Below are 24,091 nucleotides of genomic sequence, written 5' to 3'. Positions count from 1 at the left end.
TTTTGGGAAAGAGGGATCTGATATAGCCCTGATTCAGTAAAAAGTGGTGGTCACTACTCCAAACTCTGAGCAGATACATAAGGTTTTTTGCATAAAGCCATACTTATAGCTGCAATCTTAGTAGTTCTCTTCATAAAGCTAAATTGCAAGGGTTTAATTTAGATAATTACCATTGTCTTGCTACTGTGGAACATCTCTTGTTCATTCTCATTTTGGAAAGAAAGGCTTAATGGAAAAAAGAACAGAGTTTTGGGGTGTGTGTGTGTGTGTGCGTGTCTCATTTTGCCGCCCTATTCCTCTCATCCTTCCTGCATTCTGGTGAAGTTGTTTCCAGGCTAATTAGAAAGGGCTCAAATCAAAAAGTGCCCGATCCAAACCATCACACTACTATGAAAGTTCAGTGCTGAAAGGCAACATTGCTCTTCAGGCTTGTGCATAAGTGATCCTCTGTCAACAACCAAAACATAGATCTGTGGGGAAAATAACAGACTGCAGTAGTAACTTTGGAAAACAGGATCAAATAGGACTTATCATATTTCTGTAGCACACTTTTAAAAAAAAAAAAAATTAAAAATATTTCAGTGATTATCTTATTTCTGTAGATGCAGGAAAAGAGGTGTTTCTTACAGAAAACTGAAGGACAAACTAAGCTTCACAGAGGCAACAATACTTTAAAAAAGCCTTCTTTGAACAGGGGAGCAGCTAAGAAAAGTGGTTCCAGTCAGAAGAAAAGAACAGATACGGTTACATGAGAAACAGAATACAAGAGACTACAGCTGGTTACAGAAAAACCTGCAGAACCTCAGTCAAATGTCAAAGTACCTGGGTGCTCCCTCACAAAGGAGGGGAGAGAGAGAGGAAAATACAATCTAGGTACATCTATACAAAACTGCAAAAAAAGTTAATAATTCCTCTATGGTGACACCATGCCTTTGCAATCCCAATGACATTATAGCAAACTAGTTAGAGTCGACATAGAGACTCACATAGATTTCAGATATCTTTAAAACAAGCTTTTTTTTGACGGTATATTATATAAAAATATCAGTTTCCTGATTTATTTTGCTAGTGTTCAGCTCTAAAGTTACAGCCTGTGACCTGTATTTTGTAATTATTCCTCAAGAAAAAATACCCAGTGTCAAAGGAAAACTTGTTCCGTTAAGGAAAACTTAAGATTTTTCCCTAGAAACATAAATCTACCAAAATAGCATTCTTAAAGGAAACTGCCTCATGCCTAAAAGTTGCTGCACTGCTGTTTTGTTTTTCTATAATGAAGCCCTATCTCAGAAGAGATAAGATTTATTGGTCAGTTTATCATGTAATGAGGAAACGAAAGATGAGAAATGAGACTTAGGAATGCTGCTACACATACTAGCTCATTTAAACTCACCATCGTAATTAGCACTCATATGAAACAGAACAAAGAAATTGGGACACGAAGAACACTTTCATCACGTATTCTTGGAGTTTCTATCTTTGAAACCTTTCCCAAAACAATTTACTTAAATGCAGATTTAAGGTGATTTAAGATTACAGGCAGCTATATATAATACACAAACCCAGGCTCGTGCCTTTCAAGTGATAGTAGAAGCTGGACTTCTGTGATCGATGTCTAATAAAACAATCTTTGTTTTATCAACAAAGATAAAAAGAGTATGAGCCCCAAAGATGTTAAAGCCAACATCCTACACAGCATTATAATGAGACTCGTTGAGAATTCCTCTTTATGGGGACTGAAGAAAAAAAGAAAGGGAAAAGTCTCCAAGTGTCCTACTCACTGTCCCATTGAGAAGGAGGTATTTGGATGTTCTGAACAAGGAACAGTAACAGAAAGTAGAGCATGGATTTAAAAGAAAAAATTCAGGGAGCCAAAAGTCAAGTCATATAATCAGAGTGAAATAACTCTCTTTTCTTCAGATCCCCTAAGTGTACTGCCCTGGACCACAGCTGCAGTTGGTGGCCGGACTTGTTTCATTCACTGTTATAAACATCCTCCCTGTATTCTCTGGTGCAGTAAATTACTCTAAGTTTAAGTGGGAGGAACTAAAAATTTAATCTCCTGTCCTCTCTTGCAGTCACAGCACTACTTTCCCTACAACCACATCAGAACCCTCCACACAGTTGCTATGTAATTATGGGAAGTTCATCCTCCATTTCAGCGAGCTACGTTCCCACCCTACCCTCTCTTCTGTGCAAATGTGGAGGACAATAAGTAACAGAAGAGTTCCTCTGTAGCCATCTTCTTCTTCTAGATGTTACACAATAGCTTTTGGTGGTGAGTCCTGCCATCCCATATGGTACCCACTCGCACCATGAAATGGCAGACATACGAAGCACACACCCTCTCCTGCAGTGCACACCAGAAAACTTTGCTGGTCCCCTTGCACAGCACAGGATGATGTATCATTCATCTGAGATGGTATCTCTACAAAAGGGCCATAAGACATGAGAACAGAGCAAAACACAAAACTTTAGGTGCCAGAGGAGGGCAATAAAGCTGGTGAGGGGTCTGGTCTACAGCACAAGTCTTACGAGCAGCAGCTGAGAAAACTGGGGTTGTTCAGCCTAGAGAAAAGGAGGCTGAGGGGAAACCTTATCACTCTCTGCAACTACCTGAAAGGAGGTTGTAGCGAGGTGGGGGCTGGCCTCTTCTTCCAAGTAACAAGTGATAGGACAAGAGGCAGAGGAGATTTATATTGGATATTAGGAAAAATTTCTTCACTGAAAGGGTTATCAAGCATTGGAACAGGCTGCCCAGGGAAGTGGTTGAGTCACCATCCCTGGAGGTATTTAAAAGCCATATAGATATGGTGCTGAGGGACATGGTTTAGTGGTAACTTAGCAGTGTTAGCTTAACAGTTGGACTTGATGATCTTAAAGATCTCTTGCAACCAAAACAATTCTATGATTCTATAATTGTCAACCACTGAAGAGAAAGGGGGTGGTTTGGGGGAGTTTCTGAAGGAAAAGATCCGGAGGGGCAAATTCTCACCCAGAACAATGTCCCTTCTTCCTTCTGCTCTTTGGCATCCATCTTCTGAGTGGTCTGAAACAAGTACTTCAAATCACCCAGGAACTTGGTATGATTTCAAATCCAGATACAAGTATTGAATAATTCTCCTGGTTTCCAAAAGATAGTTTGCACTGACACTTGGCAACTAATTAACTTTGTCCACTTACATAGTTCTATTTTCAGATCTGGCACCTTGAGCTATCAGAGCAGATCAATAATAGAAATGGGAATTTTGCCTTTAAGGTGAAACAACATCCCTAAAGCCTATACTTTGTTACCAAGGGCTTCTAAAATCTGCCCCATCTTGGCCCCCAGGTTTGGCACGCCATTAAATTTAGTCTTAGCTGGAGCAACAGAAGCTCTAAGGACAACGGTGAGGATATATTTTCTTTAGGACTATTACTAGGTGTTTAATGAGGCAAATGTGTGATCCTATAATGTGCAATAGAGACATTTTACAAATTGCAATGAAGCTGAAAGCTGTAATGTAGATGGTATTACATTAGAAACCTCACCTGTGTTGCACATACACCAATCTCAGCTCTCTGAGGTAAAGCCATCACGTAAGCACTCAAGAGATAAATAGGAACATTTACCCTATATCCCTCAATGGCCCTCATTTAAAAAAAGTACATTTAAAGTACGCTCTGTACAGCTGTTGTCTTACCATTTGCCTTGTGCTGCACATCTGGCGGAAACTGGTCAGGAACATACCACTGATAGTCTGGCTGTACAGAACAATAAAACATTATTACAGCAATATGGACTTCATAGACACTTCAAACAAAAGAATAGTGACATGATAAAAATATAATTGTGCTATGAAGTTTTTTATTAGTCATACAAAAGTTGTTTGCAAAAAAATCTTACATTTAGGTTTATATTTCCACTGATCAAGTCTTTCAGCTTGCTTCCTTTTTTATGACATGTGGTTTAGATGCTGCACTCATCAGAAATATTGGTGTAAGCCTTTCTAGATCCCACAAATCAAAAGAAACATTAACAGAAACCAATCAGATTTTAGAAGGGCTAAGAAATAAAGTGCACCAGAAGATACTAGCAGGCATCACATTCTCTGTAGTAAAGAACCCCAGAGAAGCCTGGTACACATCGACCTGACAGGGGAAGCTGTTCCAGTTTGAACACGTGTAACACATGTAATATGTTTCAATGTGGCGGGAATAGCCCATTTAATAAAGTTCTCTCTCCTCCCTTCCCCACAGGTTACCATTAGTGGTACTGTAACATTAGCTATTATCAAATAACTTATTGAAAATACTGTGGGATGGGAAAAATTCCCATCTTTCTTACAAGAGGAAGTATTGGGAAGGTTATGTCCGCGCAAACATAGTTTTGTCCAGGGAAATCCTGGAAGAAAGACATACTGCCTTATAGTTTATACCACACACCATGGTAAATGAGTAGTAAATTACCACTAGAGAAAACAATTTTGGGACCAGACATTTCAGTTGAAGTTGTATTAAGCAATCTGTCTGGTTTAAGTAATACATGCAAGCTTGGTGAATTCCAGGTAATTACTACTTCAAATTAGTTGAACTGGGAAAATAGTTCTTGTTTTGCAGAAATTCCCCTGACAAAATCCTGCGTAGTCCCTAGGAGACTCTAACAGATTTCAACTTGTAGGGAAGAAATTCCATAGACTTCTAAAGAAGTTTTGCCTAAATTAAGATGGCAGTATGAAGCTGTAGATACAGAGAACGGATTTAACTTTTATGTAGGCTGTCATTCGTAGTAATCATGCTCATATACTGTCAGGAAAAAGGAGCTCTTATTTTCACTTAAATTATACCATCCACAGGAATTATTAACTAATTCTGTGCTTATATGCAAACAAAATAGGCTTTGATACAAAGCAAGACTCTGCTTTGCTTTAAGCACAGGTAGCTTTTCTACTGATGGCTCAAAATACACTTATTTGCATTGCTTTTTTGAGTTTCTGTTGAATTTTGAATTCTGTTGAATTTTCTCCTCTTCTCTTTCATACGTACTTACACTATGCAAACTTGAATGAATTTCAGAAACAAGAGGTCTATTTCATGTCAGACTAAACAAAATGTTTCTACTAACAATGTAAAAAGGAATGAAAAGGTGCAAGATATAAAAAGAATGAAAATGTACGTAATCCTCTGTGTTCAGCCTGTGCTTTAACTCAGGACACTCATTAAATTCTAACACCTTTCTTCATTGCTAACAAATTGCTCAGGGAGGTATCAAAAGCTCAGAGCAGCAATGCTGCACTCACACAGACAAAGAATTTAAAAGAAAACTCAGAATGAAATTGGGAGTTACAAAGCAACCAGTCAAACTGACCCCGGTGCTCCGGCAGGAATGGCAAAGTTGTAAACCCAGTGATCCCTCGCAGAATTAGAAACCCAGATGATGAAAGTTCAGGGAGAAGAGCCAAAATAATCTGGGACAGTGTCCAAATTGCAGTGAAAAAACATTCTGCAATACTTCCAGCTCTGATAAATAGGCAGATAAGCACACTCCTGAAGCACAGAAATTACTTGTTTGACCACAGCTTTTCCCTTGGATTTCTACAGTCTGAATGCCTTATATACGTTTTGCAAAAATTCAGCTATAATTTCTCAAATAATGAGCACCTCTCCACAGTTGACAGCTTTATAGCCAGAAATAGATATTATGTATTTAAAATGACATTCACCACGTTTAAATGCATTCTCACTAAATTTGAACAAGCACAGCCCACTTAGATAACCCAAAGCACTTCAAAAATATAATTCTTTGAAGCAGTATTTTCCTTGAAATAGGTAACTCCCTCTTCCATAACCTGCCCTAGTGCAAAGCTATTTTTCCTCATACTGAGGAAGAGAGGACCCTGTTGTGAGCCATAAAAAAAAAAAGGAAAGTTTCCCATTGTGTTAGCCACACTCTAACTTCCACTTCTGCTAATTTCTTTTTTTTTTTATCTTTTTTTTTTTTTTTCCAATACACAGGCTTGCTTAGGAAAATTGCATTCGTAAAGCATTCACAGCCAGAGCGTCCCACCCTCAGAAGAGACTTATCCGTCACATAATTCCATTTCACAGCAGGGTACCAGAGGAAAGATACTACTGGGTACAAGCCACAGCATCTGGGATTTTGCCCTTACAGTTTAATAGCAGCATTGTGAATCCTGCCGATAGCTTGTCTGCCTGCCCTTGGAAGCATAGAGGGAACCTGGAATTGTGCAGTCTGGCTACAGCAGTACTGCCTGACAGCAGGAGAGTTATATTACCTATGAATACAGAAGCCGTAAATGAAGAAGAACGAACGTCGTTTTCCAAAGACAGGGCCAGAGAAAGAAATACCCAGTGTAAGACATGGAAATAAGACATATTAGTCAACAAGCCTTCTTAGACCGAGTAGGGGGAAGAGACCAGAATAGTGCTGACCACAGCTATGTTCTTGGTTTTGTCCCTATTAATCATGCTGAAGGCCCAGAACTGGGCTCCAGAAAGTAGATCATGTTTATGAATTTGAGTGACTATATAGATAGAAAGGGCTCTGAATGCGTGCTGTGGAAGTAAATTAACATAAGAAATCAGCAAGAGTCCAATCAAACAAACTTATTTTTTTAACTAATGAAAGACCACCAGTGTCATTGAAAGCAGATGTATAATACTCCCCTTTTTCCTCTTAGTGGTATTAGAGCTAAATAGTATTTGCCAAAGTAAATTAAAAAATATATAAGAATATATACTTAAAGTATAACTCATCAACTATATATTTAAGTTGCTGTGAATTTTCCTCTTTGTGCACAGATTTCTGTTGATTATGCTTTGATTTGCACATAGCAGCACTCTGTGCCATTCAGTACCAAAGACATTGGAACAGCAAGGAAGAAAAGAACACGACTCTCAAGAGAAAAATTACATTTTGGGACAGGTAGCAAAGGAAGAGAGACCATACAGAGATCACCAAGGCTGTTCCAGACCTAGGGCGAATTCTAAAAGCAGTACAAAATCTTGGTCTGGAACTGACAACAAACTGGGAAACAACAGATTTAATTACTGGTGGGGATGGCACTGTGATAGCACCACGTTATATTCCTGCGGTCACCATGCTGTGAGAAAATCAGTGCCCTTGTGAAACAGGAGACAGTGGGAACCTTACCGAGTTGCTGAGTTGCTGTTGCTGCTCAAGTGCCCTGCGAGGCGCTGGATGTAGTCGAGGATCTTGATAGTGAAGAACCAGACCACAACTCCCAACACATGGTGAGAGGAAGAGGGGAGGCGGATAGCTGGGCCTCTCAGACTGTACCGGGTGGTCTTTTGTCTGTCAAAAAAAATAAGAAAATCAAGAAGAAATGCATTAGTAGCAGGATACAATGACCAAGAGAATACTCATGTACAAATTCATCAGTAAAAAGCAACGGTGAAGAAACCCTCCCCTCTCAGCATGGGTCACAATGCTGGTCGCTTAGACTCTTCAGACTGTTCATGATTAAAAAAAATATTTAAGAAAGCTGAATTGTGCCACACCAGAGTCTTGACACTATGTGGGAAAATATTGCTTTCAAGATATGGTAAGCATATTTCTGGGTGTTCTCTATATTCAAGAAACATTTTCATTACACACAGTAGCTTTCAATAGCTTGAAGCAGAAGTACAGGCACTTGCATAACAAGAAAAAGAAATGATTTTGGTAAAGGAGGAAATTTGATGGTCTCAAGATTTGGGTCTGCCTTCTCTTAGGCCCTTGTCCCAGCAGAGTTAAGGGGAATTTGTCTAAGGACAGAGCAAGGAAGGGTAAAAGATGAGTCACAACTAAGTAATTTGACTTAAGAAAACTTATAAATATTCTGTATGGTTCTTCTCATGTTTAAAATCTTTCACGAGCTCTGTTTAATCAAATCCCAAGGCAGGAAGAGACAAACAAGAAGATCTCTAGTGTAAACTGTTGATGCAATACGGGGACAGTCAAGGTATATGTACACATTACGCAGCCATTGCACACCCCTTCAGGTATGTTTTACCCATGCAGTGCTGTTGGCATTTCTCCTGGTCCAGAGTGGATGGGGAGGAGTGGGAAAGGCCTTTTAGCCGTATCTGTAGTCCCCCTCTTCACTGTTACTGCTGTGAGAGGTCCTCACAGCGTCCATTGACCAGTTGGGGTTGTGCAAGAAATTTAGTCTTTTACAGTCTCCAGACAATGCAGAAATATGTAGGAAGAAGGTATCCGAGTACTCTGTCTCCTACCAAAAAAGTTCTTTACCTTATTGAACCACCCAGCAGTGGGCTGGTGGGTGAGGGAAATAGACCTGAAGGTTATTTCCTGCAACGCTAACAGATTTGTCCAAGGTATTTCTATACGCCTGGGATGCCTTGAGTGGCAAATCATGGGATTCCCTCTAGCAATGCTATTTTTACACTTGCATGGAAGTCTTCCAAGTACCCCTAAAGGCACTGATTAGTCTGCACCCTTACTGCAGCAGTGCCCAGCATCGGCCAGGATGCCCAACCTGCTCTCCACTCCCATTGAAGCCAATGGGAGTGAGGGGAACTTGCCAGCACCTTGCCTCTGATACTGTTGCAAGACCCTACTGGTATCGGTGCATGGCTTGGTTGAGAATAAGCCAACACTAAAGTTTCTGTTTCACAACAATGTTGGGGAAGGCAATAAATCATCAAAGAACATTTTGCTAATCGGCCATTCTTTTAAAAGATTGCACAATTTTGTCAAGACAGGAAACCTCGAAATTTCATCATTTTTAAAGGGGATTGAGAAAGCTCAGAGAGTTTTGCATGCCATGATTTTACTATGGTTTCCTGGATGTCTGTGAACAGAACACTGACACTGCTCTGAAGAGATAAAAAGGATGTTGCAATTAAAAATTAGTGCAGCGACTGCTTGGCTAATTTGGATGGAGACATTTTTTTTTCCACAGTGATGTTAACATTACTCTGCAAATCCACTGCAGAGGTCAGGATTCATTACAGAAGCTTTTATTTCAAAAGTTGGTTTGATGTTACAACTCTTATATCAAGTGCCAGTGAAACAATCAAAAGTCCTCTGGATTTGTTTTTGGTTCCCCCTCCCTCTCCATTTTAAGATGTTTGAAGAGTTTTTGCAATAAATACTCCCTTCATCTACTTAATTTGGAAGTAATCACTAATCATTTCTCATATTCTTACTGCATTACTTCAGAATGATTTCATCCCAGGTGGTGACCTCGTATAAAACCTAATGTCAATTAATGGAAGCCAGAAAGCCTTGGGTTGTGTGGAAAGTGAGAAAATAAAAATAAAATACATATGTGCTGGCAATGGACTCATACCTGAGAGTTTAGTTTATTCAGTTGAGACTGTAATCTCTCATTAATTTTCTGCAATGCTTCTTTCTCCTCATTAAGTCTTTCTCTGTCAGATCTCTCCTTTCTGAAGTCTTCTTCATATATTTGTACCTGCAATCATTACGACCAAATACGTGAATTTCAGCAGAGCCACAATGGAAATTTTCATCCACTTTGTTGTTTGGTTGCTTTTTAAACACTGACCAACCAGTGAGGTGCATTCCAAAAGGATCCCTCCCCTTTCCAATCCTGCAAAAAAAAATTTCCCTCGTCTATTTTATGACCAAAGTGAGAAGCAATGGCAATTCTCCTATGGTACCCATCAATCGAAACAGTCCACAGCTTCAGTATTTGTACACCCTTGAAATGTAAAAGGCTGACTGGTGGATAACAGTTTTAAATATGATAAATAAGATAGCAAATACTCAAGACATTGATCTTTTTAAGGTATAAACAGTAGTAGGACAAACATTTTATCATCATTTTTTCCAGTTTTCTCTTCAATTACAAGCACCTTTATCTCCCCCCTGCGTCTTAGATGCAAGCAGTTGGCATCCTGGTGGAGACAGGATGTGCTGGCACAGCACAAAAAACTGACTTCTAGCTTGCAGTCTGACAGAATGTTACCACCTTATCCAACCTAATGATAAGCCACTATCTTCAAATAATTTTCTGCCTTTTTATAGCCCACGGAATACCATTGACCTTGAGCCTGCTTTGCTTTACACCTTTTTTTGGTTGTCTGCAGCATGACCTTACCCACTGCACTAGCTCTCTAACCAAGTGTGGCCCAAAGGACTAACACGTGCAGAATAAGTGATGGTATTTAGAGCCGTGGTCACATATTAATGACTAGAAGATTTGGACTAGTCAGGGCTGTCAAGGAACTTAGACTTTGGCTGGAGCACTGTGGAAAACGAAACCTGTAGGAGGCTATCGTGCCCCAGATGTCAGATACTGTATGTGGAAAAAATAATTGGCCCACGTACCTTTTATCTTAGGATAAAATAGAAATCCTAATATAGGACTTCTAATTCATCCTCTCAAACTGCAGCTCAAAGAACCTACCTGCCCCAATGTATAAGCAGAGGGGAATGTTATGTACACAATTCAAAATGGAAATACTGAGGTTTAACCCTGTTCCTAGAAGATAAGCTGCCTTTCAAATGGATGCAACTGCTTAGCTCTTTTTATGTTGCCAGGAATCATAATGTTTCATCCCATTAAAAAATATCTGACCACCCCAGGCACAGGCAGCAAGCACACGGATTCGGAAGCAAAACACAAATCCCTAAATTAATTGGCGTTAAGCTGACCAGCTTAATTCTTCAGCTGGTAGGCAGGCATCCACCTGGTAAGAAGCTGGAGGTTGGTGGCACTTCTGATAAATAACAGCAAAAGCATATTGGAGTGGGAACCATCACCAGAATTTTCAGGAGTCCTTTCATGTCCTCTTGGTTGGTCACTAAAGCCTGCTGACAGTCTATTTCCAAAGAAGTTGCTTGCTGCGGCTCACGCCCTGCCCATCATACAGACCCAGCTTTCTTTTTGTTGGCAGCAGCACTATGACTTCACAGGAGGGCTAAAGAAATGCTAATACCTCAGGGGAAGAAAAAAGTCAACACAGGGCTCCATAAATTATTTTCACGACTTGCCTGTTGCAGCTAATTTTTGCAAAGTTGTTTTCAGACCCGGCAGTCCCCCACTAGATACAACCCCTTCCTGAATGACGCTGTGTGAAAGGAACAAAGGCTTTCTGTGTGGCCGCATGGCGACTCAGCTCCACAGCCTGTGCCTGGAGGAGGCACGCGTGCCCCTGACCCTCTAAAGCAGAGACAAAGCTGTCGCTTGCAGAAATCTAGGTCTCTTGTATCCCTGTCCATCTACACACTTCTCACTATTTCCTCATTTCTTCTCTCCCAGTTCCCTCTCTGCTGTCCCACCTCCTTCCCGCTTCCCATCTGTATGATCTGCTGAAGCTGCAAAGGAATCACTTTGTCACAGTTTTGCCTCACATTCTGTTGCCCTGAGAAAGAGGGGGACACCTCTCAAGGAATGAATGCCTTCATCTCTTCTGCAGTGGCCAGGGATGGGCTGATGACAGCCAAGCTCTGGTGAGACTGTCACATTGCTGTTTGTCCTAAGAGTCCCTCCTCACTACAGTTAGAGCCTTCTGCTCCCTTTCGTGCAGGGGGAAGTCTGGACTCACTGTACTGATTCACACAGCTAGAAAAAGACATTCATAAAATGGATACCCCATGAGAATTCTGAAAAAAATTGGTTTACTCTATTTCATTGTGTAGAATGAAATAACTCATTACTGTACAATCAAGTGCTGGATTCTATTCTCCAGCATGTGGCAAGCATTACATTAGAGAGCAAAATCTGGCTCTGCTGTCAAACGTGACAGAAACAAGTATTTTATTCCCATTGAATAGAATTCCCATTCTGATCACATCCATTTGTGTGTCAATAACATTAACCCTAACACTGTCCAGGATGACAGACCTAAAATGTAAAATTATCTGAAAAGTATCATGTTTTAAACAGATTGTTTAACATGGAAAGAAAAAGTGTGCACAAAGCACTTGAATTGCTCAGAACACAGCTTAAAAAAAAAAAAAAATACACTTCTCTAGTGACTGTATGCAGGTTACAGATGCAAATGTTTTGCATCACACTTTGAAAAATTTCAATGCCAACACTCTAGTTTCCCAAGACTCTTATTGTAAGACAATTTACTAAACTTTTAACTTCTAAGAAAAAAGGAGCCGAAGACACAATCAACAGATTAATCAGTAACTCATGAAGTTTAGCATTCCCTCTGGATGCAATTCAGCCCCTAGCAGAGAGCTGGAAGGGTAGTCTCCAAGAGCCAGGAGAACCATTCTGCTGCTTCAAGTACTACACAAGTCCTTGCTCCAGTCTTTTGCAAGGACTCAGTTTCACTTCATGGACACTGCTGTGATGACAGCATCTTAGGAAACACCATTTGAATGGGCTGTGGCTAAACTGGTTCTTCATTTCAAAAGTTCTACATAGTAAGTCTACTGGGTGCTATTCTTGGGAGAGAGGGCAAAATTATGCTGTATGAAATCCATCTAGGCTTACTTCCAGCTGTTCTCACCTGCTGTTTGAGAACTTCAAGTTGGGTTCTCATGTCCTCAAGGCTGTTCCTGTCACCGTTCTCTGGAGGAGTCCCAAGAACAGGCGAGTGCTGCTTTTTCAACACATCCAGAAGGGCCTGCGATGTCAAGCAGCAAAATTACTACACAGACATTCACTACCTCAAAAAAACCCTCCACCCTAACAAAACCCAAACCTTTTAAATTATTAGAATGTTTGCTCTCTAAATAAACAGATGAAATTGAGTCACAGACTTGTGGGGGATTTCCCTTCACTTGCAGTTGCTTCAGTTATATACACCGGATATAAACCCCATAAATAACATATATGCATGACTAGGCCCACATTTTCAAAGTGCCCACTCTACATTCATTAATTTGAAACAGTTTAATTTACAGGATTGTGCTTTTACTTATAACTATAATCAACATTTACCTATGGAAATCACAGCTGCAAATCTCATTCATAAACACCATTTCTCTGTGCAAGTCAGAATTTGGGAAAACAAAGACAGATGTCTAAATTCAGCTGAGGCCTAAAACAAGCAAACAAAAACGCAAGGACAAAAAAGCAATATTCGAGGATTGCCTAAAAATGTGACTTCAGTAAAATCTGACTGAAACATTTTTCACTCAGAGTACAAATTTCTTCAACTGGAACTGAAGTGAACCCTCTGGTTGAGAGGAAGTTGTGCAGTCTCTATAGTTCGTCACTAGAGGGAGTTATGAATACATACACTATGCTGGTAACACTCCATTTTTCAGTCAAATTCTGCAGAATTTTGTTTATTTTTAACAGTATTACACAGCTCTCCCTTGGACTGAAATAAATTTTCAATCGCTCTTACCCCTCTCTATCTATAAGTGCACACTACACTTACATGATTATTTCTTTTTACTCTAGCACAACTATTCACCTTTTAGTACTTTTCAGTGTCTCTCACATAAGATATGGACTCAGTTAAATCCATCCATTTTAGAAATTTCAATTCCTCCTAATGATCCCCAGCTCCCCCTTGCTGGCCACTTTCCATTCATGCCATAAGGGAAGGAGGGAAGATAACCTGGAGGGGGAAGAGGCAGGGGGTGGGAAGTGGCCAAGCAGGAAAACCAGTATCTAAAGTAAGCCAAGGATTAGTATTAATTATCAAAAGGCCAACAAAAAAACCCCACCAAAATAAAATTATCACTTTCCATAGAGAGCACTGAAAAGGGAGGCTTTTTATGTGATGCGCTACTGTCCCTAAGAATCGTGCTGAACAGAAATTAATGTAATAGTGGCAAAGTTTGCGTGCCATGTCAAATACATAAATAAGGTTGAATATAAACATGGGAGGATGAAGATACAGATAGTTTACTGATTAATCCTATTTTTGCCCCTTTGAGCCATTGCTAATCCCTTTTAGGCTACGACATTACAGTGCTCTGCACAAATAGTAAAACAAATAATAAAGACAAGTTTCAGGTTGGTGTTTAGGTTGGGCGTGGATCACCAGCAGAGTCAGTGAAGTCTGACAATACCGCGGTACGTGTGATACATTCCCTGGCTGACTGCAGCCCAGATCCTCTCCCAGCCGTGTGGTTTGGTAAGCATACTGCTGAGGACGAAGACAAGTGAAGCGTGCTTTTCTTCTTCCCCCTGCCTACACAGGATACATCTCGATCTTGCTAACAACCACAGAATCACAAGACTCATTTGGGTGGCAGGGGACCTCTGGAGGTCCAAGCCCCAGCTCGGAGCCGGGACAGGGAGGTCAGGTTGCTCAGGGCCCATCAGCTGAGTACTAAGCACCTCCAAGGAAGGTGATTTCACAGTCTCTCCAGGCAACCTCTTCTAATATTTGACCACCCTCAAAAGAAAGTGCTTCAGATGCCCTAATTCAAAGATAAACTGAGTGTCCTGCTTCCTTTACAACATACCATCTTCCCAGTCATCTGCTGCACCCACTCTTTCTATGGTTCTGCCTTCTGTCAAAACTCCTTCACTGGGACGTAGCTTACTGGTGATGGTCACCCTCACGTTGCCAAATGGTAATGCACCTTTACAATTGAAGTATGTATATTCGTAAGCCATTGATGGTTCTCTTAATTCTTGAAAAAATGTCACTATACTGACTATTTTTCTTGCAGCTCACTTCCGAGAATCATATCGTGATATAGCCATACTAGGTATTTGGGCAATTCTTCAGGGCTTTTTTTGTTTATTTGGATCTTTTTTTTTAGGATATTCTACATCTCGGAGAAAAAAAAAAAAAGTAAAACCCAGAAAATTCAATCTTCAAGAGGTTAACATTAGAGAAAAATAAGGTGAGGATTTTGGTTTTTTAAACCACATTTGGAAGCAATACTGTGAGATCCCATTTTATCATTTCAAATAAAATAAGTAACTGCAGCATGAATAAAGCTGAATTGGTTTAGGGTCATACTAAACTGAGATCAAAATCTTTGAGGAAAGATTGTAAGAGACATTCTAAGAAGTGCTAAGTATGTGGTAAAAACAGTAAACTTTTGTAATGTTGCTATTAGATCAAGAGCAAATTATTGAGAATTATATAATTAGAGGAGATTTGGGTTCCCAAGTATAAAATGGAGACTAAACACTACTAAATCTAGTACTCAAAGATATAACTGAAATATTTTTCTTTCAAAATTCCCATCTCCCTGAAATGACAAAAAGTGGGACTGGTTTAGAGTCACCCATGGAAGAAATGAAGATATTACTGTTCCACTGGTTTAAAAAACCATCTGTGACTAAAACGATCATGAGATACTTGAAATTAAAAGTAAATAAGCTATTTTAAATACGTAACTAAGATTTGCAATTTCAAATTAGCAAATCTGAGAAATGACTGATAACTTCTAGGTACCTTCTATAACTGAACAATTTTTTTTCAGATCATTTGGCTATTCCTAGTTCATTAAAAGTCAAAGCACAAAAAAAAAAACCCAAACAAACTAACCATTCCCCTGTTGACCAGAAAATCATCTCTCAAGGAAGCTAAAAAAAACTGTACAGGAAAATGCTCAAGGGATAGCTAGATGAATAATTTCAAGAAGAAAACTTAAAATGCCTTTAGGGACTGCAGAAAGGATTTAATCCCAACAAAAGCTACCACTTTTGGCAGCTTCTACATGAAAGTACAGGGTAAGAGAAACAGTCACACTGAACTGTATGCTACAAAAGAAATTAAACTATAAAATATGTACACATACATTATTTTTTTCCACTACAAAAATTAGTACAAGAAGGCAGGCATTACACAGGAAAGCAAGCCTAGAGATATTATGTCCAATAAGGAAGATAATGTAGAGCACTGTGGCACTGGCAGGATGGTTAACAGCAAGGAAGATGTACCAATGAGAAAGAACTCAGAGCTCACTGAGTTAAACTGAATTTAACTTAATGTGGTGTTAAATAACATTCATTCAGAAGTACTGAGAACTGAAACCTGAAAATGCAAGACAAGCAGCACTGAGGTTTTCTGAATTTTTCAATGTCAAAAATGGAACTGTATGACTGAAAAATAACTACATTGGTTTCCAAAGCTATGAAAAGGTTAAGTGGTCCATGGACCTAGAAACCTCTTAATCTAACCTCAAGAGTGTGTTAGGCTTCAGAAGAAATTTTGAAGATGATTTATAGACATGAGAAATGGGATTAAGTAAAGGACTCTTTAACCTGATGACTTTAATAAGAAACAGATTTTCTTATCAGGGGAAATCAATTAAAGCTTATTAGTCTATGTTTAAATAAATATTGAGATGGTGCTGCAGCAAAGTTATGAAATAAGTCAGAAATTTGGCTTGTACTTGAACTACATGGTGAACAAGGAAACAGCCACAGGAATGCCAGTAATCTTGGGATATAGCATTGCAAACTATTATGGCATTGCAACATCACTTTCATGCTGCAAACATCAAACTAGGATCAGATTGGACTATATATTTCGGGTACTCTTGATAACTGGGTCAAAGTTGGATGAAGCCAAAAGTAAAAAGGTCAATGTACTTAAAGCAAAAAGGCTAATTCACTGAGAAACAAGTAGTAGTATCTCCCATAAACTGAGAACTAAGGAGCTTAAAATGACTGAGAGAAAAAAAACCATGCATGTTAGCAGGCATAGCTGTATTTTAAGAGACCAAAAGAGCTCTGTCATCTTAGCTAACCTCTAGTGAAAACACAATTGCTCTGTGTAGCTATAGGGAATAGTAAGTGCCACTGAGAGTAATTGTGTTTTCACTAGAGGACAGTTCTGCTTCACACAAGGAGTGAAGTAGATCTGTTCGACACTACTACCAGAAGAACGAATGAATATCATCTGGCCAGAATAAATTCAGCTCAGTTGAAACAGATGAAAGCACCTAATGAAAGAAGGGTTACAGTTCCAGAACAGCTTTCCAACACAAGCACAGTAGAAGCAGCTAAAGTATTTTTAAGGAAAAAGTTGCTTGATTTTGGAGAATTTTTAAGAACTTCAAGTCACCGAACCTGCAATAGTAGGAGACTAGACTTAAAAGGGTCCCTTCCAGTCTTACGTGCATTCATGACATGAGATTGGAAGGATGGATATACACAGAAAGTCAGTAAATTACTCGTGGGAAAGTGTCTTACATGAAATTGATGTTTCATTTAAAAGAATGGTCATCTGTTTTAGTTTCAACCACATCATAAGTTAAGACAGCAAAATAAAACATTGAAATAAGTTGTTTTACAAACAAGACCTTGAATGAAAGTTACACTGAGGCTTTGAGGAAGTCCTGTCAATGCATTTCAAAAAGAGCTAAAGGATCATATGTTCTGTCAGATTTTTTAATATGGCAACATTACTTTCTTGCCTTGACTTTTGCACATCATGGCCCTTTAGCTTGTGTATCACTTAAAGTTACACAGCAATGGTTCTGCAGTGCATTTCCTCAGGAAGTGTTTGTGGTTCACCATGAAATACAAAATTGTTAGAAAACACCCACTGCTTTATGTGATCTTTTGATTAAACAAAGTTACATTTATTACTTTCCCTCAGTTAAAAAAAAAAAAATCCCATTTAGCTATTTTATGGCAATTTCCTCAATGAGACATATATACACATAACACACAAACGTATGAATATATACGTATGTATGTAAAAGTGAGGCAGGAGCGTATCTTGTGAAGAGAAGCCATTATTCTCAAACACAGAATATATGTAAACCAACAAATTTTAAACTGATTTTTTTTTTAATCACAGTGTTACACTGGATGCGTTTCTTTGTGCCATTTACCTTTTGTTCTAAGGAAGGAGAACACAGAAAGAGCTTAGATATGACACGCAGAAATGTTTCACAGGTGAAGCCAAAGATTCTCTTAACTTTCCTCTTTACAATGCAACCCTACTACCTGCCAAGAACAGCTACACAGGTATTAGCTAAAGTAAGTTCCTGCTTTTTTCCCCAGCTCCCAAATGGTGATCATGAGTTTGCTGCCATGAACAGGTTATTCACTCAGGATTGAAAAGATGGGCATCTGGTAGTGTCACTGCTTGACAACACAGACCCTAAAATTAAAGGAAAAGGTCCTGGTCAGTAGCTCATTCTTTTTCATACCTTATTGAGACGACTTATTTCACACTCATAGTGTTCTTTCTTTCTGATCATTGAGGCATTCTTCTGCTTCAGGAGCTTGTTCTCTTCCTTCATTTCTTGGAGAGCTTCACTAAGGACTTTTGTTTCTTTCTGGGATGCAAAAATACAGAGAGATGCTGCTGAAATGCAGATGGAACCATTTTTCAAGAACAATTTTAAGAATATCTGCTGTCTGGCAGATGTGCTGCATTTTTGTTGTCCCAAACACAGCTGGGAAGGGAGGCAACAGGAAGGCGGATGGTTAGTAAAACCCAGATATGATAAAGTCTGTTTAAGTTGTTTTGACCACTCGCCATATGATGAGACCAAGACAACATACCAGACAAAATCCCTGCTCTCTACAGTCTGGAGGCATGAGAAAGCTGGCAGGCCAAGCAGATCGGTACGTACGGATGATCATCCCAAACCTGCATTACACCTATATACTCATAGCGCAAGGCCAGGGCTAAACACTGGTGGCGTCCCAGCCATTCCCAGTGTCATACGACATTAAAAACAAAACCAGATCTCAGTATCATGTAGTCTGAGGGCTTTTTCCACTACATGAAAGGCTGAGGCAGGTCTCAGTCAGCTCAAGAATTACCAAGTGACCAACCAAGGCTTAAAAATCCACTTTTTTTTTGACCCCATCACAGTTGTTGAGTTGAGCTTGACCCTTCCTAGTGTACATTGCCACCCCAGCAAACTACCAGGAAGATGTCCCTACTTGCAATAGGATTTACACACTAGTTTTTCAAGATGATATTATAGGAATTATTAGGACAGATTTGTAAAACTTTAAGTTTGATTCTCTTCTTCTATCACTTTAAGTGCTGCTATTTTCAATTTACAGTGAAGGGAGCTAAGATATGAATCAGACTCTGAAGCAAATGGCATTGCGTAAGCTTCTCTTGCAGGGTAATGCATTCCTCACCAGCCTGCTTCTGCCAGACTGTCTTAGACCAAAGCTGTTTTGATATATGAAACAGAATGGTTTGTTCCACCAAAAAAAAAAAAGAAGAAAAAAAGTATTTCAAATACTCTTCTGCTGCTTTATGTGATTAAAAAAAATGAGATCCAACAATCACATGCACAGGACACCATATGAATGCTTTTTTCTGTGCAACAGGCATATCTCCATGCAGCCCGTGACTAGGCATTTACAGTTTGGGCTTGTGAGTGCCTCACCGTGTGCTAATTGAGCCACTGAAAAGCACCCTTGAGAAACTGTTGCTTATATATGAGGTACCTTTCTTTTCCTTTGTTCTAAGTTAGTTGGAACATTTCATTTTATCCAAAAACTGGGCAAGATTAGCAGGGTATCTCTGCATTAAGTATGGGAACTCATCCAGGAGCTAGCTCAAGCTGGCACACACACTTATGTTTTAAGATATTAAAGAAAAACAAAACAAAACACTAAAATCCATATAGGCTTTCAGCTATGCTCTTCTCTTCACCTTTGCCATCTTCTTTTCCTAGCTCCTAGCACACACCCTCCTTCTCAGAGGCTGACACCTCCAGCAACAGGGCCATTTATAACTACAGATTTCTAGTTTGTTCATGTTTTTGAACCATCTTGAATTCTTACATCTTATCGCTTCTTATTGAACACTGAATCTTTGGTGTTATGGCACCTAGACTTTCCAGTGACTAGGCTGGTCTTCGATTCCTGTCTATGGATTACGCTGAGAGACCAAAAAAAAAAAAATGGAATCTCCAAAACAGTTTCCTTCTGCGTGCCATGTGGAGGACATGGGGGCAGATAAAATTCACAACATAATCCTTCTGTGAGAGCCATACCTTTAGGTGCATTAAAAAAAAAAAAATCTCTGTAACCTGTGTTGTTTGGTGTTGCTGTTTTTCCTAAGTGGCTCAGCAGAGCACCAGCATCTAGAGAACTGCCACTCTGAGTAAATAAATCTAAAAGGTACTGTCAGTCTGCTGAACTAGATAAGCAAGTAGAGAACAAACATCTTATTACTTTTCTCTGGCAATTGCCCTATACAGCCCATCCCAAATCCATGGCTATGGGGGTTAAGTAAAACATTTAAAAAAGAAAAGTTGTTGCCTTTCAAGAAAAGAAAAAAAAATACACACTCACACACACCCCTATATAAAACCAAATGCAAGTATGAAGAATGTTACTTGCTACAGAAAAAAACTCAAAACATAAAGACCTAAAAACCTAATCTTGATAGATCTGTCAGCTTGGGCCTCTTCTGCATCTGCTGAACTTTAAAGCAACAAGCCTGCTCACGTGCTTTCAAGCTGAACATAACTTTATGTATTTTTCCAAATCATACCCTGGCACTGCTTTTTCTTCATTGGGCCCCATGGGCAGCATAGGATAACTTGAGTTGGCACCGCTGCCGACATGGGTATTACAATCCTTGTTGCTTATTCAAAAATCTCTGCTTTCAGCAGCTACCTCTGCAAAGCTGTATATCTCCTGTATCCCTGCATGACATCCAAGAAGTAAAGAAATTCAGGGTAAACAGAAGCACTCACTGGCTGAGTATATAATTTGTAAAGAAACTGCTGCTCTAAGGCTGAAGTTCCATGCAGATTAACCCGTCCCCGTAAGAGATTTTTGTATTATATTGTCATTTAATTCATTATTCACGTACGTAGTAAAAAAGATTGGGAGAGTGTACGGCTCATCCTTACCTTTCCAAAAAGGTAGCTAGGGCCCTTTTTCACATCTATCATATATTAAAGGGCAGGCAGTAAAAACCTTAGTGATATGAACAGGAAGACGGATTGTCTCGCATTGAATCCACACTTGGAGCAAATATAGGCAGTGATTCAGCAAGTATATAACAACATAGTCTGCTTTAAAACACGTAAACGGTCCTATTGGTTGGAAAATCAAGCACGTGCTTAGCTAAGACCATACCATAATTGATAAGCAAGTAAGATGAATGTTCTGCTTATGAAGATAAAAGCTAAGGGCTTTGCATTTCTTTTCCAGCAGCAGCTAAGTTATGTCTTATCTGAGCCTGGAAGTGACGTGATTGTCACTGGTTTTCAGGCTTCATGTTATCAAGCGAATAGAGAAGCCCGACTTCAGCCATCAGAACACCATACAGAAACTCTAACAAGAGTTTATGAACCGTGTGATACCATGAAGCAGAATGAGAATAGGAAGCACCACACTGTGGTGCTTGTAAAACGGCACACAAAGTTTTGTGTACACGTCGGGGATATACACGCTGATGGCTCAGGTTGGTGGTTTTACTGTGGTGGGAACTCAGCTTAGGGATCTAACTTTAGAGGCGAATGCCTACACAGAGCGAGTGCATAAGGAGTTCCAAGAGAAGTGCCCAACCCCGCTCAGAGCGAGGTGAGTGCCGCTCTAGAGCAGCTGATCAGCCCAGGCACTTTCAGCCCTAATAACTGCACTGACTACATGGCTAATATTTATGGGGAGCTGACATAGCTAGCACACATATAAAAGCCCATACTGTCAATACCAAAATGTGGGTGTCTGGAGCTGAATTCATTCCTTCAAGTATTTATTACCAAGCACTTCGTGTAACATCTGCAATGATGTTCCTACTCCATTTGAAATCACTGTAGTATTTTCGTTCACAAAGAAATTCACCTCGAACTGAACAGCGAGGCAGGAAATCTCTGCAGTATTTATATCAATCTGCTCTTTACACCCCCGTGCACACTAATGCTGTGCTCTCTGCCAATTTCTATTGAAATGACTCTCTCTCTATACATAGCTCTCTGATCATACAGAAGATCAGCCGCTGCCTTGGGTTATATATTGAAGAGCACTCCACACCACAGTCTCATCTCACCTCGGTGCAACAACCCACGCCCTGCCACTCGCAAGATGAGAAAGAGGAAAGGCAAGACAACATTCAACACTGAACGCAACCAGGGTAACAGCGTGCATCCTCCTACCGCTTCCTGCGACGGCCTCTCTCTGCCCAGGGCTCGCAACCTCTCATCTTCGGGATGCTGACGATGTCTCTCTTCCTCCAGCTCACCGACTCTCTTCTCCGACATGTCCAATTTTGCTTTCATTTCTACCAGCTGAAAAGCAAGTGACAGATCACGGTGGGCTGACTGGGGATCCTCAAAGGCACAGCACCTTGAAGGTGCCTTCAAATCTTTTCAGCTCGCAGCAGATAGGCATAAGGGAGTGGATCTGGTTGTGTGTAAAGTCCCCAGCCACTGACTTTCCCCTCTCCACCTCCAAGCTCAGCTGCTCTGTCTGCAGTGGAAACTCCTAATGATCCCTTGCAAATTCTCTGTTGGCATTAGACCAGTTGGGTCTTACACTGTTTTTCTGCCAAAGGACAGCTATTATGGGTCTGTCCCTCCAAATAGATTTTACATTTTAATGTTTTTTTCCTTTTTTCTTGCTTTTGCAATTCGGACTCCCTCTGCAGTGGTACACATCCAAATGATCTAGCGAGAAGCATAAAAGGGTCCCATATTAAATGAATGAGAGCCATTTAAACTCCTCTTCTCTTTGGGGAAAGAAAAAAAAAATCAAATTATCCACATCTCAGTAAATCTTACTGGAAAACATTAGAGAGAAAATTTTCCTAAGAAACACAAAGTCATTCTGCAAACTTCCTTTTCATAGAAGGAAACGGGAGATAAGAAGTGTTAGAATCAACTTGGGTTTTGGAATACCAGGAAAAATTGTAAGCAGCCAGTTTTACTAGGCAAAGTGAAGCAAAGATGTCACACAGTCACAAGCAGGAGTGAAAGCCATGCCAATGGGATCTTGTCAAACATGGAAATAAAAAGTATTTATTTACAATTTACTTTTTTAATGAAGAGATTTTGTACAGAGCAGTTTCTCAAAAGCAAAAAAGTCTCTCTGCTTATGGAAGGCAGCATTCATGGGCAATTTAGCTGAGAGCTCCCCCATTACAAGGGGTCTCAGTGTGCTTCCAGGTTTCACAAGCCAGCCACAAGAGATGGGACAAGAACCAATAGATACGTGATGATGTGGGTCGGTGGCTGGGCATACCGGGTTCTGCAGGCTGATTTTCAGTTAATTGCTTGGAAGCGTGAGCAACTTTCACTACCTTGTGGAGGGCATTAAGATCTCTGTTGTCACATCCACCTTGGTCCCTACTATTTTAGAGATGCCCTGCTTCTCTGTTTATTTTGTTTTAATGAAGACTGAACGCACATTAGCTTTACTTTACTGTGATGAAGCTTTTTTAATTTGTGAGCTAAAGACAAAGTAAACATTATGCCTTTTCCCTCTAAGATATTTATTATAGCCACGGCTGCTTGGCATTTAAGCACAAACTTAAATATCAGCAGTTGGCATCCATATTCCAATAGAAGTAGTCAACATTGTTACCTGTTTTTCATAAAGCTGTTTCATACGTCTAAATTGATGATCCCATTGCTTGTTCACCTCCAGAAGCTGTAATTATCAGGAAGTCATAGTAAATAACCCTTATTTCGACATTGTCAATAAATAAAAAATAGACTGGCATTCTAATCCTCCAGCTATGAGTGTTCACAACCTCCTCATTATCTGGCCAGTTCATTTCACAAAAAGCAAGTTTAAGATTTGGCAAGTTATGGCCAGTTCGCCAGTGCTTTGGTATTTCAGTTAAAGGACATGAACGTTCAGAAAGTAACATTCAGGACACATGCAAATACACAATAAGCTACAGGTGAATCATTTCCAACACTTTACAAATCCCACGTTGCAACTCCTGAATGGCTAAGGACTTTTTAGTTTGCTTTAAGTTACATAAACATACTTCCAACCAGAAGGCCCCTGACTTCAAACAAATGAAGACTCCTATTGACCGCAATTACTACTGGGTGCAAACCTCGCTTGCCTTTCTCAGTACCTCTAAACCGAGCAAGCATACACATGCAAGATGGGAAGACTGGCTAACACCACACACATAAGCGGTAGGAGAGAAGTCAGCATGTGTGCATTTCTATTGGAGAAAGCCAAATACATCCCTCTGAAGCATTTTGCTTTGTAGGGTATAGGGCCACTCTTTAGGACACTCAGCAAAAGAAGGGCTTCTAGTTTGT

General features: G+C 39.9%; 1 protein-coding gene across 1 annotated transcript in view; it reads right to left on the bottom strand.

Annotated features, from left to right (window-relative positions):
• The window catches only part of TNIP3 (TNFAIP3 interacting protein 3), a 51,763-nt gene that overhangs the window by 5,947 nt on the left and 21,725 nt on the right, over positions 1-24,091 (bottom strand). Inside the window, exons 6-12 of the mRNA XM_074154990.1 lie at positions 23,394-23,459; positions 21,968-22,099; positions 18,035-18,163; positions 12,457-12,573; positions 9,315-9,440; positions 7,151-7,312; positions 3,681-3,741 (exon numbers count right to left, since the gene is read on the bottom strand). Of these exons, the coding sequence (XP_074011091.1) occupies positions 3,681-3,741; positions 7,151-7,312; positions 9,315-9,440; positions 12,457-12,573; positions 18,035-18,163; positions 21,968-22,099; positions 23,394-23,459 (793 nt within the window). The remainder of the gene's footprint in view (positions 1-3,680; positions 3,742-7,150; positions 7,313-9,314; positions 9,441-12,456; positions 12,574-18,034; positions 18,164-21,967; positions 22,100-23,393; positions 23,460-24,091) is intronic.

This window comes from Numenius arquata, chromosome 10 (assembly GCF_964106895.1).
Source record: "Numenius arquata chromosome 10, bNumArq3.hap1.1, whole genome shotgun sequence".
In the NCBI taxonomy this organism is placed as follows: domain Eukaryota; kingdom Metazoa; phylum Chordata; class Aves; order Charadriiformes; family Scolopacidae; genus Numenius; species Numenius arquata.
This window is presented reverse-complemented; position numbering and strand designations above follow the sequence as displayed.